The following is an 18461-nucleotide window of genomic DNA, read 5'->3' on the forward strand; positions in this document are numbered from 1 at the left end:
ACAACAACAGAAGATGAGTGGAAATTACGTTTGAAGAAAAAATACAAATCCAAAATTCTTTTTGTGCAGCTCAAGCTCACTTCTTCACTCATTTATTCAGGAATGTTGTCTGCAATGTGTGTTGCAATCAATCCAATCCTACATTCATCCTACTAAATTGACTTCACCTTATCAACAAAAATGTTATAAATTTTCTGGTTCATTGCCTTTTCAAATTCAGCTTGAACAAATAACTTACTGGTCTTCTAACATGGAGTGCAACTGCTTCACCTTGTCTTGACTCTTTCAGATGTATTTCAGGCAGAAGACAGACGAGAACAGACAGATTAACTTCACCTATTTGATAACTGGTATCCACAGAGTCCTCAAAGTAAAGTTTCTCTGGAATGTCAGAGATAACGAAAGCCCCACATAACTAAACAAACAGCTCAGAACAATAAAGTGATCCATGCAATTTCCTGTATTGTCTCTTTGGAGTCCATGGGCTCATGAGGCTCCTAACCGGGCAGGAAAAAGACAACCAGCTCAGCCAAAAAGAGAGGTACTGCCATAAACACTCTGCAAGAGCTGTGTCAGCTGCAGTGGGTGTTACTTCACCTTTTCAACCTGCAATCAAGCTTGAGATTACCAAGAAAAAGAAACCGTTTGGGAATTTTGAAGAATGTGTATGTCAGGTCTTGCTCAGAAGCAGCAATTCTACTTCTACCCCAGCATTAGCATTTATAAGTGCTATTATATATATTATTATATATATATATAAGTGCTATTATAAATACATTATGAAAACCTAATTTTCAGGTGCACACCAGCTTTGCATTTCACATAAACATCTGGAAATGGGGGCCATGTTCTCAAATGTTGAATACTGCCCTCGTTCTACTGAATCCAGGGAGAGTTGTGGGTGCTTTGTTTTGCAAGACATAGTTTATCTGAGTAGCATGTAGAATTACATATGCACCTGTTTGCATTAATTATTGAAAAGCTCAAGGATTTGTGGAATGAGATGTTTTATCCCTATGTCTTTTTATGCCTGTTGGATTTTCTTTTTTTTTTTAATTACTTGGAAATTTAAAAAAATTATCTCTTTTCCAATTTGAAGATGAGGTCACATGCTTTTTTTAAGTAGCACATGTTTACTTACCACCCTGTGTTTGGCATTTGGGTGTAAGACAATAAACCTGATGTTCAGCTTAAGCTGACTTTAAAGGACTCTGTACATCATCCACATAATGCTGCAACCTCACTAGGAATAAGCTTATAAATAAAGTCAGACAAACAGCACGTAACCAACAGACCTGCAAGCCCTTGTTTCCATCAACAGATACCCTTTTTAAATGTTTGGTACAGTACTATGAATACTTGTTGGTCCAGCTAAAGAATCCAGCAATATATGTATGGAGCAGCTAGCCCTGTGAGAGGCACAGCCTTAATTTAGACTAATTCAGTGCACAGCAGGACTAATTTTGTCAGCACTCCTTATTTATTATAACTGCCTCACTCAGAGCAAGCAGCATTGTCCAAACAGTCAAGAAGACAAGATATCTGTGTTATTTCCCAGCCTCTGAGTAATACTTTTGCAATCTGAATGTATCCCTAAAACTTTTCAAGTGGTCTTAAATGTAGGATTAAGGTAGCAGCCAGAGATTGCATGTTTCCTGTGGCTCTTGGGAAAAAAATGGTGTTCTAGACACAATACAAACTTTAAAACATTTGGAAGGCAAAAGCAGCAGAGCTTGCCAGAGGATGGCTGTTTCACAACAGCTCTCAAATTTTCAAAACTTATTTTCAATGTGTGCTAAAGAAAAACAAAGCTCTTCCATTGCTTTTAGGAGGTAGAATCATTACAAAATGGATCTCCCCTGACATACAAGTCCTGGGCACACACTTTCCACCTCTCAGCAGCAAATCCATTGTGTTTGGCTCAAGAATCTTCTCAAATTGTCTGTAAGACAAAATCATGTTTGGTAAATGAGGACTTTTGAAAGCCTTTGGGCAGATTTACTGGATCTATCAGCCCTAAACCAAGTGTCACCTGGCAGATCTGACAGATCCATACAAGCCCCAGCTCAAAGGCAAAGGAGGCAATAGAAATATTCTGGATAACCTTTCTAGGATATTAGGACTTTTTTTTTTTTTTTTTTTTGGGGGGGGGTGCAGGGGAGAGGAAGTTGCATTTTTTAATGTATTTTAATCCTTTCTTAGTCCTACATTTATTGTCTGAATACAATTCTACCTGTTTCTCTTGAAAATAAATTTATAAAAGCAAAATACAAACGCAAATAAACAGACAATCCTGCAGTGTGGAGATCATGTAAAAAAAATGATGTTAGACGAGCAGAGCCATAAGCTTTCCAGAAAGACCCATGTACTTCATTTGTTCTCACAGTGCAGGAGCACATTTTGTATGTTCTATATGTTCACCCATAGGATGCCAGAACATTTGCCAGTGAACTTAGCATCTTGCCATTTAACCTTTAGCCACAACTATGCAGACTATTTAACAAGCCAGGCCAAGGAAGTTAAAGTTTTTAGGCATACTTGTGAAGTGATCTTGGAATTTTAATGTGTAAGTGGTCAAATTGTTATATATTCAAAGCCCAGAAAAATAAATGAACTTTCCCATTTTTCTTCATGTGACGGTTAAAGATTGTTTTATGAAACAATAATCAATGTGATTTTCCAAGGTCATGTGCATGTTAGTGACAGAATTCAAATATAAAATGTTGATGCACTCTTAATTAGGTCAAGATGTCTGAGCAAAATTCCTTCTGTCCAGAGCATCCTCTATTCCATGTGTAGGATAATTAAAATAAATTATGCCCATGAGAAAAGCCATGCTCTATCATCAAAATCCCATTTATCTAGATAAGTTTCAAATCCCTCCTTGTTTTGTTCAGATAAAGTTCATCTGTCTTTATTTGCAATTGATCTGGCTTTGCTTAAGCTTAGTGCAGTGGGTTGTTGGAGTAATTTTTGCCTCTGTAGCTTCCATGATTAGGTTTAGATCATTGAAAATAGGAGTCGTTAGCCTCTTCTGCTTTCCAGCTGCCCTCATGCTCTTTATCTTAACATTTGTTAGTGACCTTTAAGACCTCCATATTTGGCTATCCTCAAGAAGCAACAATCCAAAGAGTCATCAACAGGTCCATTTCACCCGGAGGTTATAAGGTGAGGCAATGGTTTAGATTGCAGGGAAACTCCGCACTATGGTCATAGGTACAACAGTGGACAGTACATTTCACTGCATCTGTACTCTGGGGAGAAGGCTTGAGACAGGCAGTCGTGCCAAAGTCACAGGAAGAGGATAAAATGTTCTAATATTTATTTTTCTAATAGACACTTCATTTCCTGTTCTTCCTTGTCAGTATTTACATTAGAAAGTACCTCCAGCTCCACTGCAGTCTATGGTGTAGTTCAGTAGTAGTAGTAGTCATACTCACCCATAATGGTATATTCAGCACCAAAAAGATGGTTGACCCTACCCTTCAAAACTGGAAAAGCACCCTCCCTTCTTTCCTACCATATGGAGTAAGAAAACTAGCCCCAACATGTAAGGGCAACTTATCCTTACCCCTCACAGCTTCCCAAGAATTCATCACCCTTCACTCCGGGTTTTTCTGAGGTGTTCTCTAGGGGAAAGGAGGTTGCCCCTGAGTTTTGACACTGCGGAAAGATGTATCCTTACAGTAAACTCTTAAATGTACTTGCTGGAGAAAGAAGCAAAAGTAAACAAAGGAAGAGAAAAAATGTTCTTCTTTCTATTTAATGGAGGGAGGGAAACAATGCTCAACTAGGTCCTGTCTGTATTTGTTATTTTAGAAGGTTCTTGCTTGCTGGTTTGTAACATACACAGCTGATAATAAATTAACTAAATTTAGTAAAGAAATTATGAGGTTCCAAAGCTCGCACTAGTCTTTCATTGAAAAAACAATTTCTGTATTCTTGTAGCCTTTCATTAAGGACAAAAAGTAGTTTCCATTAGTATCTTAATTTTAGTTCCGCAAACTTTACTTCTGAGTTGAAATTTTGTACTCTTTTTCTAAATCCAACTATTTAATGACTTCAGAGTGAATTTTAGCTGTCACTGGACTTGGTTTTGATTTCGAGGGGTTTTATCATGCATGTCTTTTCTAACCAGAGTTACATACATGAACTGAAGCATTAAATGCATGTATTCATACCAATTTTGTTATACTTCCAGTAGGCCTGCTGGCAATTCCTAGAGCTGTGATTTTGAGATTGCATGGGACAAAACAAGAGAAAGAAGAGAAATTGGGAATTTTGGTGTTCATAAATCTATGGGATTGTAAGAAACATTTTCAGTATCAGAATTAATTACCTTTTTAAGGACATCACAGTAGTAAAATTCAGGTTTAGATTTCATGCAGCATTAGGCTTCCTCTTCCCTCTTGTCTATATAGATTCTTTTAAGGGTTCAAGAAATAAAAGGAACCTTTAAAAAAACATATGAATGTACTTTATGCATTTTTTAACATGAAAACTTTCCCAAGCTGTAATAAACAATACAGATTTGTGAAATACTGTATTTCTTTTTCTTATATTTTTTAAAAACACAATAATGTTACACTCCTTATCCATTTATTTTTGCAAGTAGAACATGAAAATATGCAAAATTCCTGCTCATGGAAACTGGAAAATTCTTAGAAGGACCAAGATACTTTGACTTTCTACAGTTCTTGAAGGGCTTATCACCTAAATGAGAAGCAATCTCTATAAGGGAAAAAAAAGACCTTTTTTTCAGTGGTTGTGGTAATAGGTCTGGAAATACATTTAGAATGACACTGCTGTTTCTTTGTCCCTCTGATTTTAAGTAAGTAAGATTTGTTCCACATTTTTTTATCCAAACCACCATGTCTACCTGAAAGTTAAAATACTCACCAACAGCAACAAGAGAGAAAAAGAAAGCAAGCTTCTGCTAGCATGGATCTAGTGTGCAGAAGCAGAGGAAGAAGGTGATCTTGTCCTCAGCAAGAAAAACCATTTTATGGCTGGGTCCCAGTGAAGCTGGTGTCCTTTAAGGTGTGTAGTTTACAGAAATGGCTAGTTGTTAAGGGTACCTACTCTTTTTTTAAAGAGTTAACATATGGTGTTTATTTGGAAGGGCAAGGACAGTCACTGCTGGGAGCTTGTCCATTCTTGGAGATACTAACAACAAAGACTGTGTGCCCCCATTATTGTTATTAAGTAATAAAATTGCTTCTAAATATCTTACTATTTCCTTTTTAAATTACGTGCTATGATACAACCTGTAAACACCTTAACAAGCTCTGTCTAACAAGTGTGATCCATGAGCTGACACTTGCACATGCACAAACAAAACAACACAGCAACAAAAAAATGAAGCATTTCTTGTACTTCTGAAGAAAAAAAGCGTTCTTTCTGGAATGATTTTGCAAGTGTGTGTAATCAATTGTATATAAATAGGAAAAGTTAGAGTTTATAAGCAAGAAGCTTTGAGTGCAAGTGACTGTTTAAACTGGGGTGAAATAAGCCATTGCTTTCATTCACAAAGAGAGTTTTCAAACCAATTATGTTGTCTTATGACACTTCTGCTGATGTCATGAAAGGCCTTTTAGTGATTGTATCTAACAGGAGATTTTGTCAATTCATTGTGTAAATAATGGTATCCTGAAGATATGAACAGAAATTGTCCCTCTTTTCTTGGTGTGTATATATAATCACAGTCTGGGTCTACCCAAATTTAAAATTAGGATTTAAAATCAGCATAGAAGCCTGCACAGGTGCCCTCTGTATTAGGAGACCTAAAGGAACTATTTGAAAGATCAGAATACAACCTGGTTACTGAATACTGATACCATGGTACTGCACTGATATGTTTAAAAGAGGGAGTAAAATCAAGAGCATATGTTTTGTGTGTACACTCAAATGATGAGGAAGGAAATGTAAATACAAAGCTTGGAAGGAGAACTGAAAATACCAATAGGCAGGAAAGAAAATAGCAAAACAGAGCCAAAATACTTCCACACACAATGCATGATCCAGGATCTTCAGTTCTTGCCTAATAGCTACTAACAAGCCCTGGAATTTCCCTTCCCACATGTGAGTAGGTATTATTTATATCCTGTAAGATAAGTTCTCCACACCTGCCCCAAGTGATTTCATCCCACATTTCTGGTAAACACCTGTGCTTAAAGCTTCAACTCATATAATCTCGAGAGACTTGATCTAAGCCAATTCTAAATTGATTGATTCTCTTAGAGGTCCATGAGCCATGACAGTTATACTAGGATCCACCAGGCTATCATAACTCACCTAGAAAATGGGGTTGTAACATCCCTGATGATGAAAACTGCAAAGCTGCAAAAAGAAGTAGATTAAGCTGAACTCAGTCATGCAGTGCTATTTAGTGCATGGCCCTGATAACAGCTCTGTAACCTGGCATGTCTGGGAATGAGGCATTGTTGAAGCAGAATGAAGTCCTCTCTGCTTAACCACCCTCAGCCAAAGCTCTTCCCTCCCTGGGCATCTCTTTCCTTGCCCACAGCACTTGCTAAAAGAAAGGATATTTTCTTCGCCGATGACAAAGAGTACATCACAGCAACAGAATGGAGATCCTTAGACCAAATCTATCAAAAAATTTGGTGTCTAGTGCAAAGTAAATCAGCAATTGAATCACAAAGATTTCAGTGAACATGGCACTGAAAGACCAAATGAAATCATAATTGCTTTAGCACACATTTTAAGTTAACTGTGCCTGGAACAAAAAGAGAGTTCAAAGGTACACATAAGTAAAATAGCTTTATAAAGTGAACGAGTGGTAGCACTGAGTTGACTAGACATGGATTTTCATCATGACTTAATTTTTGCACACCTCAGGTAATTTCAGTAGGAGAAAAAATCATTTATTCCTGTTTATGACAAAAATAGGCTTTGTCCAACATACAATATTTATTTATCTTTATTCCAAGAATTTATTCTACATCTTTTTCCCCTAGATCTTTTTATGAATAGTGACAGTACTGACACATACAGCAATTTTTTCAAAGCAGTATATGAGTTTTTATTACTAGTTGTCCATAGACAAAAGACTGCACAACTCTTCTTCTACCATATACTTTTCAAAGAGATAGCAATTAACTTTATTGATTGCCTTTCTAGTAATAATCATGATTTTATTTCATTTGAGGATCATGCTTTATGTGCTGAAAAAGTTCATATAACGGCAAACATCAAAAACAATAGAAGTGAGAGCATATGCTGACTGAACTAGATTAATCTAACTCCTTTTTGGTCATGCAATACTTATGTGCTGACACATGCACAGAAAATCTTTGTGACAAGTAGACAAAATACAAGACCATGGAAAAGGTAAATTGCAAGATATGGTTCCAGACATGATTACTGTACAGAGAGGGGAGTACACTAAGCATAGAGCTCATCATGCTGATGTGTCTTCTTGCACCAGACAGACTTAAGGTCATCACTTACATGGACCCACAGATGTGAACACAGAAAGACAATTCGTTCCTCCATGCAACAGAATACAGGTATAACATTTAGATGATTAGCTTCAGACTCAGATCTGGGGTTCCGAAATGGTGTCAACTGGCATGTCTCCATTGGTTTCACTGATTTCCAAAGTCCATCCAAATTTTGGTCTCTTTCTTAGACGTTACTATGACAAAATTTCGATCAGTAATAAATAATAACTATGCTTGAATATCCAAGGAACAATTAGTCCCAGAACACTGAGTCTCAGTTTGAGTTCCTGATGTTTGTTTTTGTTTTGCTGAAATCTTAGTATTATCTAGCCAGTCAGGAAAGGAGACGCTTTGGACTGTTAACAGTAGGAGGATGTAACCTGATTGTCCCTTCAACCAGAAAAAAAAAAAAAACCACCTGAACCAAATAGGTCAGACTGCTTAAAGACGTCTTAAGCTTACTCCAAACACTTTTTTAGTTTAACTGCTGCAAACACATAGACCTTTAGTGTGATTTTACGTGGGTGAAGAAGCCAAATGCAAAACACAGCACGTCCTCCTGTTTCCTTTAACTTCTGATAGGCTGATGAAAGGGACATGGCATGGTTGCATGAGTGACTTCAAACAAGGGTTTGTAAGGCCTTGGGCTGCCGAGTGTACCTGCTGTTAGGACAGAAAAGATGCAGCAGATGTCTGGAAGAGTACAGGATGGAGGCTGACACTCTTCCAGCTGTCCCAGTATTGTGACATGACTGTTGGCTGGGATGCCCCAATGCTGTCCCCATTAATGTGTGAAATGTGGACCTTTCTGCTGATCTAGATCTCATTTCAGTTTTTGTCTGCTCCCATCCTGAGCTCAATGTTAATTATTACTGCTGTCCCTGAAGTTAGCTAAAGAACTCACACTTCTCTAAGGGAAAAAGAGAGCGTTCTGTATATTTGTATATTTTCTTTCTCGTGGCACGGTGTTTTTAAGGTCTCTTTGTTCTAGATGTATATCACAGTAGTTCTGAAAACATTTCCATTTCTCATGTCTTCAGTCCTGGGTTGGCTTAATTTCAAAATAATATTCTGGGTAATGTGCATAAGAACTCTCATGCAGAGGGAGAGTGAGGTTGTATGAATATAAAATGAGCCATGTCAGACTAGCCTAAGGATCTGTGTATGTTCCAGTCTTCTTTTTAAGTAACACATTCTAGGAAACAGTTTAAAGATAGGCAAGTATAGTTAATACTCTTTTGAAATCTGGGATACACCACTTCATGTTTTCAGAGATGCAAGAGATATATTTGTACTTTGTTGGAGAACACTGGCACTGGAAGGATTTTTATTGCACAGTTTTTCTGCACACAAATGTTTAATGTCCACTACATTGCTATATGGCTGGGAGTTCAGCTGCTTGACTACACACTGATGTGTGAAGCATCTCCTTCATCTCCTTTTGAGAGAGGTCTCCCTGACATTTTCACTTAATACCATGTAATTTTTATTAGAAATGATAGTGAAGTCTCTCTCTGTTCATCACCTCTGTTTTGCCTCATAATGTACTATCTATCCTATTCTTTTGCCTGTTTGTGTTGGTTTACAACACTAGCTGGAAATTAAACCCCAAGTAAATCAGTCCTCTTCCTCCACACACATTGTGGTAAAGGGAGGGACAAAAGCAGAGATTATGGGTTCAGGTAACAATTTATTGAAAGCACAAAGCAGTGAAATAAGACATGCACCATAACAACAGGAATATTAATAGCAAAAGTATACAAAAAGAGAAGGTGTTTTACCTACAAAAAGATGTTCAACAACAGGAAAAAAACCACGATGGCATGGGTAGGTCACATCCACATGGCTTCTCCAGGCAAAGGCACTCACACATCTCTACAATCAGGACACCATCATATCTCTTTTCAGTTATCTCCACCAAGCTGAAGATAATTTCTTGTCTGAGACCAGTATTTTCATCATAGTATCTTAAATGCACATCCAAAATACTCCATATTCATAGGCCATACTAGCAGTTGTGTGAATTTTAATAAGGTAGCTGTATCCCTGGAAACTGCAGTCCTTTCTTATCCACAGAGAAAAGTCACACTTCTCCTGCTTGTGAATTTCAGTTACAATTGGGAAGAACTGCTCTGCAAGCCCCAAACCCTCTTTCCCTTATTCCTTAAAACTTCAGTATCTCTGGAAATTACAGAACTGCACTACTCATTCAGAGAAGCACTTTGCAGTCATGCTTGTGAAGGCCATTTCTTAGATTCTTTGGAGCCTGTTTGATATAGCGAAGAGAGTTTAGAAATTTACCCTCACTCTCCCAGAGCATCACTCTGCAGGATGTGTGCAGAGTACCTGTGTGCTGTAAGTTTGCAGAGTGGAAGACTGAGAGTGCTTTTGTATTTCAAGGCTAAAATATACAGCAAGTTCTGAAAAGGCAGACTGGAATAGCCTGTCTACCAAACCTATTTTTTGCATTGTATCAGCCTATTCAGGAGCAAAAAAATGCCATAAACAAGCTTCAACCTACAGACCTTGTCTGTATCTTTCGTCCTACCCCACTAGAGCTTTCAGAATTTCAAGTTACCTTGAAAACCTGTCTTTTATGATCAAAGGTGCCTTCCATGTTTTTCTCACATTCAATGTTATCCTAGATCTTTCAAAAATCATACAGCACATACTTCAGGGTGTAAAATATGGCAAAATATACTCACTTTGGCATGAAAGTTGTAGGCCAAAGGCAGACTGACTGTGTGCTTACAGATAAAGTATACTTCATGAATTCTGAAAAACTAAACTTAGAAGCGTAGTGAACATCTGCTTGCAGACAGAGACCAGCAGATATTTTGATTTTGCCTACCTTTTTTTTAAACTTGGAAGCTAGCCATATGATATTCTTTCTGTGCGCTGAGTTTGTCCACCAGTGAAGACAAAATTCTTATGACTAAACTTCATCATTGTCTGAATACTGAGAAGCAATATGAATCTTGTTTTTCTTTTTTTATAACTTGAACTAATAACCCATAATTTGGCTCGTTCAAACGCTTGTTTGCTCTGCTGAAGACTAAAACACACAGACCTCTGCCTGAAAGAAGAAACTTTTGGCAGACTGTCACTTCTCCTCCTACATAATAATCTTTTTCCAAAGTCATGTGGACAGACATTTTGCTCTCATTTAACTGCCATGTATTCTCTTCAGTCTGTGTCAGGATTCCCAGAGGTGTCAATGGGATTTGTGTGTATAAATCAAAACTGACTGCCTTCCATTTGTGTGTTTAATGTTTATGTGGGAAGTCTAAACTTAAAGTTTCTAGCCCTAGAAAATTTATCTTAAAATAATTACAGCCAGTGAATTACTGCTATTTGAAAGGATTGCAAAGTATCTTATCCCAACTTTTAATGATAAAACAAGTGACAATTTAAGAGCTTAATCTCCTTTTATTCCTCCTTCTTGAGAATACTCTTATATTTATAGAAAATTCTTTATTTCCTCCATATGTTCTGTTTAAGCCAAAGGCTGAGGCCTAAAATGGCCAAAAAAATCCACTCAGATTTTATGCCTAAGGTCTTGATAGCCTAGCTTTCATTCCTCAGTACTGAATGCATAATGCATCCTGTATAATGTTCTCCTCCACGCTCCTTTCACTATTGCCATTTAAAAAAAAAAATCGAAATTTTAACTGTCAGAAACTGCTAAGACAGTGTGTTCCAGCAACACATTCTAGCATAGGGAGCTTCCAAGAGCAGACCCCACTTTGCAACGAGACTGCAGTCTTGCTTGATCTTTGTTATAGTCTGGGGGCAGTGAATGAAGCTGCAAGCAGGTAAGGCACTGCAGCACCAGGAGGTGAAGGTTCTCAGCCAGGAGGAGAAACCACACATTCCAGGACTCAGGAGCTGGACATGTTCTTTCTCCCAAAGGGCACAGGAAGAAAAAGGATGAAGTAACTTCTCAAAGCCCGTTCTTTCTCCCCCTTTCCTAGAACAGTTCTGTTGCTCTACCAGGGGCTGGCACTTCTCTGATACCATATAAATGTCTCCCTAGGCTAATTTCAGGGGTCATTTTCTGAGATTGAAAGTATTTCTACACCTACTCTGTAAATGCTATTCCTGAAAGCTTTCCTCCTCATACAGATCCTTAAATACCCTCCGCTGAAATCCTACCTTACATCTGCAAGGGGAAGTGTACAGCACAGAGTAATCCTGTACCCTGGCAAAGGCTGAAGGGGAAGAAAGAAGACTAGCTCTGCTAGCTACATATTGTGCTAGGTTTCTCCAGATGGACACTGTGTGCTTGAGCACGAAGGGAGTCTTAGAACAAACTTAAGTAACATCAGGTTCTGATTTCTGTTCTTAAGCTGTCATTTTCTCTCTAGTTTAGCTAAAGTTTAGAATGCTGTAAAATTCCTGCAGAAGACCTAACATTTCAGTTGCAGCTGGGTTTCCACTGTGGCACAAAGTTGCTAAGAGAACATCCTTACTGTAAAAACAAAAATGACCTGCATTCCTTCAAAAATTGTAGGGTATGTGATACTGCGGCATTGTCTTTGCAGGCACAAATACTGTGTGGGTTGAGTACAAGGATGTGTTCTGTCAAGCTGTATTTGGGGGAACACGAAGGGGGGGAAAATACAATGCTTTTCTTCTCCATATTTGGAAAGATGCTTGGCCATGTTTCATTGAGTAATTCAAGCAAAAAGCTATTTGGCTAAAGGACAGCAATCCTCAGACTGTTTGTTTGCAGAAGGGTTTATAACTGGGGGTAAAGATTTCCCTTTTGTTTAGTAATCAGGGTGGTGTTAAATGACCATATGATCTTGTGGGGAGACAGTAAAGAATTATTGGAATTCACAAAGTCTGTGATTTTAATAAGACAATTGAAGAGATACAGTAATGTGATTGTAAAAGCAGCTGAAGTGCTGCTCTTAAGCTTTCCTTTTCAGGACCAGTCAGGCCTCTTCTGTCACATGACAAAGCGAATTTATTCACAAGACCTAATGGTTTTTTGTTACCTGCTGTTTTGTAATGGAATAGAGTCACAGTCCAGCACCACCTTCTTAAGTACACTGTCATCAGAAGCCACATGAAACCTGCATTTTCTGTTCAAGTAATGAAGCCCAGGGCAGATATTTTGACCTTCAGGGACAGTTAAAGTGGGAAAAACTCCTTCTGCTCTCCACTTCCCCATCTGCTACAGATCAGTATGAACCAAAGCACAAATAATATGCATGAATACAACAGGGAAAAGACCATCAAAAGAAGAGGGCTTAAGCACACCAACATGGAAAGGATTTGTAAAGAGCTGGCAGGCAGGCTTGGAGAAGGCAATTTCATTACAACAGAGATTTCCCCTGGAAATGCTGTTTTCAGAAAAGCTTAGTGAACATGTAGTGAACAGAATGCTTGCTGCTTACACATACACACATGACCTTCACCATCTGCAAGATGACTTTTTCTTTTGCAAGCACAGCCTCATGGATAAAATACCTTCTTGAGGATTTTACACGCTGTGTCCATGCTTTTAAGTTTCAGTTTATTCCAGAAATTATTCTAAGGTTTTGTTAAATCACATCAGGAACAGACTTGAATTCTTTGGCTGCCCTCACTCTTTCCCTCATACCATTAGATTTCGTTTACTACAGATGTTGATGCCAACTTCTCACACCATCTTGTAATGCTTTAGTGTAATACACAAATAGATTGAATGTCAATGAATGTAAAGAGAGTTACCTGTGTTATATACAAGGAGAAATATAGGAGAATTATTCACTATATACAGGTCACTGATTCTTTTCAAAGATTCTTGCATACTAATTATTCGTTGATGAAATTTCCCCTCACCATTCAAATTTTCCTGGATTTTGTTTCACATCAGTACTGTGCTAGCGTCTCAGTGTCTCAGTCTTGCATCCATAGTCAAAGCTTAGCTTTCCAACTATTTATTCCTCTACTATTGCAAACTCCCTGTGTGATAAATGTATTTGCATTAATGACTTGACATGCATCTTTGTGTTAAACCAGTAAGAGCTTCTGTGCACCATGACTGCAGGGCCTGCGTGACTTAAAAAAATACACACTTTCACAAATTGTGCATGTATCAAGGACTAATTTTAAATTGCCCTGTTATTTTTTGCAATTCTGGTGAGATCACTAAGACTGAACTTAACTACTGTGTTTTCACCATTAGTCATACCTGATTGCACACTAGCAATACAGGAGGTGCATACAAAAACCGGCCGTTGACATGAATTGTTCTTCCTTTGTTAAAAATGTTTTCAACACATCTTTTCCTTTGCTTCGGAGATCCTAAAATGTGTGGCGTTTATAAATATGAATCTGGGATTATGTAAATATGGGTGAAACAAAGGAACTGACAGTTAGCTTTTCAACAAACTATCCCAGACAAAAGTACTTTTTAGGATCTGAAAACTTGAGGGTAATAGCAGAACATCATAACTGCAACGATCCGCTTCAGTTAGGAGCACCTTGAGGAACCAGCCTCTTCTTGCCTATACTTTTCCATCCTTTCATCCTGGTTTGTGCAACAGAGTCTACAGCCCAGTGGAATGTAGATAGGAAGACTAGGTATACTAGTGGTGTGACAGACCACAGTGGATGCAATTAGAGCATCATTTCTTTAATCTTCCGAAGACCAATGGTGCAAATCAACTTGCTGAGAACTTCGGTGGTTGTAGCAACTTTCAGCTACCCTTTTGAGACAAAAAGTTCCCACAGTATCCCAAGTATGATGTTGTATCTTTCATTTCACTGCAACATGAACAGAAACTGATCAGTCCATCACATGCACATCCTTTGGTACCAGACCTATTCTTCACATATGCTTCTGTAAGAGTGTCTGATTTCTATCGTCTCTTCACGCACTGAGTTTCAGAAGTACACCTAAGAAACAGGTTTTTGTGAAGCACTCAGACTACTACATAAATGTAAAAACCTGTTGGATCTGTATATCAAATGCATCATTTGCCTAATTAAATAATATATTCTGTTACTTAGTCTCTTGCCATTTGCAGTGAAATTTGAGTATTGCTGGAAAGTCAAAAGGACAGTATTGCATCAATTTTCCATCAGCTAAAGCCTCAGTGAATAAAGAATAAATAATTCAATCAAATGTAAACGTGGGGCTTAACTTGCAAATGAGCCAATGTACCTGTGTATGCCATCTCACTGTGATATGTCAACAAAACAAACTCAAGCAGAGAGGAGGAGTAGAAAATGTGTAAAGGAAGGAAAATACCAACAAAAGGTTGAAAGCTGCAATCAACAGGTTTACATGGCTAATTAGTCCCTGGGTAATTTTTCTGAGACTCCTGGAAATGGCACTGATTAAGTAGAAAACTGTTTAATTTGAAACCAGTGGCTAAAACAAACCCAAGTTTTTTCCTCATCATATTCTGGAGAATTAAATTTGTACTGAGGTTGGCTGGCTGAAGGGTAGTGGGTTCTGAATTTGGCGGGAGGTCTCTTTGCAAGAGATACACTCTCTCTCCCAAAGTGATTCACAGACAGCAAGACAGCACAGGACCTCTTCTGTGAAATGGCTTATAATGTCACACTTGGCTGCCAGGAGTTTTTCATAACAAGTACAGTTTATTGTCGCTGTTGCTACATCCATGTATATGTTTGCATACACATGTTGATGTACATATGCCAGTGCTTTTATTCACACACCCTTGTGGACACTCGCCCCGCATATCCGGACACCTTGCTGTCATTTCTGTGAGATGTACATCAATAAAGTATTGCTATATCTTGAAAGCAGGAAAACCGAGCCCTCAGACGGCTGAAGGGTGCCCGTGAACAAGAGAGGGAGACTGTGACAGAGCCAGGACCGGGACCAGAGCATATGGACCCTTCAAACCTCCCAGCCGCAGGCGCATCCTCCCCGCAAAACAAAGGGCTAAATTAACCACGATTAATTCAGCACGTGTCAGTGCAAGCCCTCACTCCGTCCCCGCGAGCAGCAGCTCCAGCCCGCGCGGCGAGGGAGAGGAAAAGGCTCTCCTCACTTTTCGGGGGGGGGGTCCTGCCTTTTCGCCCCCCTTCGCTTCTGCTCGGCGCATTTCCAGTGGCCGCCACCCGCCCCTCTGTCGCGCTGGCCCCCGCCAGCCGTGTGGGACCCATCGGGGCGGGACGGGGCGGTGGGAGGCGGGGAGGGACGGGGGGGGGACGTTACCAAAAGGCGAGGGGCGAAAAACCGAGAGAGGGGCGTGCGAGGGGCAGCGCCTCAGCCGCGGGGGATTAAAGAGCGCGGATATCTGCGGGGACGGCGGGGAGGCCGGCAGGGAGACAGAGAGGCAGACCGGACGCCCCTCAGAGGAGAGAGGAGGTGGGGCGTCAGGGGGCGACCAGCAGCTCTCCTCCGCGGCTGCCAGCGTCTCCCTGCGCTCGCCGCCGCGCCATGTGGCCCCTGGTGGCTCTCTGTTGCTGGTGGGGGCTGTCGCTGTCGCTGTTCCTGTCGCCGTCGGCGACGCAGGGCCGGCCGGGAGGCCAGCCGGGCGCCCTCCTCCGCGCCCCAACTTTCGCCTCGCCATCCCTGGAGGCGCCGCCGCTGCCCGACACGACGGAGAGCAAAGTGGAGAAGCTGGGGCGCGCCTTCAAGCGCCAGGTGCGGCGTCTGCGGGCGCGCAGCGGGCGGCTGGAGCTGGTGTTCCTGGTGGACGAGTCGTCGAGCGTGGGTCCGGCCAACTTCCTCAGCGAGCTGCGCTTCGTCAAGAAGCTGCTCTCCGACTTCCCCGTGGTGCCCGCGGCCACGCGCGTCGCCATCGTCACCTTCTCCTCGCGCAGCAACGTGGTGCCACGCGTGGACTACATCTCGCGGCGGCGGCCGCAGCAGCACAAGTGCGCCCTGCTGGGACGCGAGATCCCCGCCATCGCCTACCGCGGCGGCGGCACCTACACCAAGGGCGCCTTCCAGCAGGCGGCGGTGAGACGGGGCGGCGGGCGGGGGCTGCGCCGGGCGCGGGGTGCGCGGCACCGCGGTGCGGGGCGGTGCGGTCGGGGTGCGGTGGGATGTGCGGTCAGGGGTGCGGAGGGATGTGCGGTCAGGGGTGCGGTGGGATGTGCGGTGGCGGGTGAGGTGAGGGGCGCAGTGAGAGGAACGAGTGGTGGTGCCGTGGGGTGCAGCACCGGTGAGGTGCGGGGTGCGCTGTGGTAAGGCGAGGTCTCGGCATCGAGGGAAGGCGCGGCGATGTCTGAGTCGCAGTAGTGCGTGGGGTGTTGGGGTGCGATGGCTCGGTGCACGGTGTGCTGTGCTGTGCGGGGTATGGGTTCTCCGCGTTGTTCGAGGGTGTTTGTGACAAGGGGTATAGGGCTGCATGATGGGGTGTGGAATGGTGTGGTGTGGGATGCAGAATAGTATGGTCAGGGCAATTATTCACTATCTTCCTGTGTTGTCTGCGCCTGCAACTCCCATGTTTTCTGCTACCCTTGCAAACAAATGTGTGAATTCATTCTTTGAAGGGGCATGAAGCCCATGCCTCAATTTCAGAAGTCTGGCATCTTAAACACCTACCTGGTTTCATGGCAGCAGGACTTGAGTGCCTGCTAGCTGTCAGACATACCTACACATTGTTGCCAGGTGTCTGTTTTAATTGCTGGTGACTTACAAAAGGTCCCCTTAGTCTATGTACGCTGTACCAATAACTAGGGGCATGTCCCCAGGAACATTTCCAGACGCCGTAACACAAGCACTTGTAGTTCTGTCATACAAACCCATGGCAGAAATTTGGTCCAGGCAGCTCCTGGACATGTGTTGGCACTTGATCATCCTGGGGCGACTTCCCCGTAGGTGGTTCATGGACTGCCAGTCTACTCAGGAAGCTTTTTTTACAAGGCTAGGCCCAGGTCTTCCTTGTCATTTGGCCTTGGTGTTCAGAAATGACCACCAAACCAGGTCTCATTTTTGATTTTGGGTTTTTTTTACATCTAATTTCTGGTAGTGTCCTGTAGCTGAGCATTGGGTGCACTTGTCTTGAAACACACACATTCTCATTTGGAGCTGAGGAGTGAGATTGCAAGAGGTGCGTCACTGCTTGGCAAAGATTATTCTCCTCTTTGCATTTGGCAGGAGAAAGCAAGTCCACTGTCTACTATACTCAGAGCTGCACATGCCAAACCTGCTTTAGGAAGACACATCCCTGTATTAGATCTTCCACTGTGAATCCATGTTTCAACATAGATCCATCCCAGGGGTGTTGTGTGAAAAAGTTAATGATACAAGTTTAAAATAACCATTAAAAACAAAATATAAGCATAAGACATACCATCTGCTTTCTTGATACAAAATCTTGACTAACGATATCTCTAAAGTGGAATAAACAAAAAATCCCTTCAGAAACCTACAATTTAGTTTCTTGAGCCTAGCTAAACTTTGTGGCTCCAACAGCATGACTGTCATTTTTCACTGTGGTCTTATAAGCATGTGGGAAGAAAAATATTCACATGGTGACAGGGAGAATTAAGATAGAATGACAAGGTTAAATTCCTGTCTGCTCACTGGCTCTTGGTTAAAGATACTGTACTGTGGTTTTCTTCAGTAAGATTTCTTCATGTCAGACAAATTAGCATCTTCAGGGAACTCTCCTTTCTAGACACTCTTCAGAAAATGATTGTTCTAAGTCTAAAATACTACATTAAGAATAAATCTAGAAAGTTTTTTTAAGTATGACAAAGCTGCTATTCCCTCTGGACTCTTAGACTGCTGCCTAATGTTTTTAACTGTCTTTTGGTACAACCATAATGATTTCTTATTTCACTTTTCTAAAATGTCTATTTTAAATTCTTTTTTCTTTTACACTGTAATTTGGGGTGCCTTCTGCTTCTGACCAGATTTCTCTGCTTCTTTTCCAAACTCAAAAGTGTTTGCAAAGCATTACAAAGTCTCTGGAATTGTATCAGTTATGTGTTATCGTAACAGAAAATGAAGGAAACCGCATTGTTAGACTAATCCCAGCACTTTAATCATCATGCAGCACTCTTCATTGGTAG

General features: G+C 41.0%; 1 protein-coding gene across 3 annotated transcripts in view; it reads left to right on the plus strand.

The window, feature by feature from the left end:
• Positions 1–15606: 15606 nt before the first annotated feature.
• The window catches only part of SVEP1 (sushi, von Willebrand factor type A, EGF and pentraxin domain containing 1), a 126228-nt gene continuing 123373 nt past the window's right edge, over positions 15607–18461 (plus strand). For all 3 annotated transcript variants that reach the window (XR_011147880.1, XM_069002437.1, XM_069002438.1), the window contains exon 1: positions 15607–16398. Coding sequence is in view for 2 of the 3 variants with exons in the window: in XM_069002437.1 (XP_068858538.1) it covers positions 15874–16398 (525 nt within the window). In the remaining variant the exon portion in view is untranslated. The remainder of the gene's footprint in view (positions 16399–18461) is intronic.

The sequence above is a fragment of the Aphelocoma coerulescens genome, assembly GCF_041296385.1.
Source record: "Aphelocoma coerulescens isolate FSJ_1873_10779 chromosome Z unlocalized genomic scaffold, UR_Acoe_1.0 ChrZ, whole genome shotgun sequence".
Classification (NCBI taxonomy): Eukaryota; Metazoa; Chordata; class Aves; order Passeriformes; family Corvidae; genus Aphelocoma; species Aphelocoma coerulescens.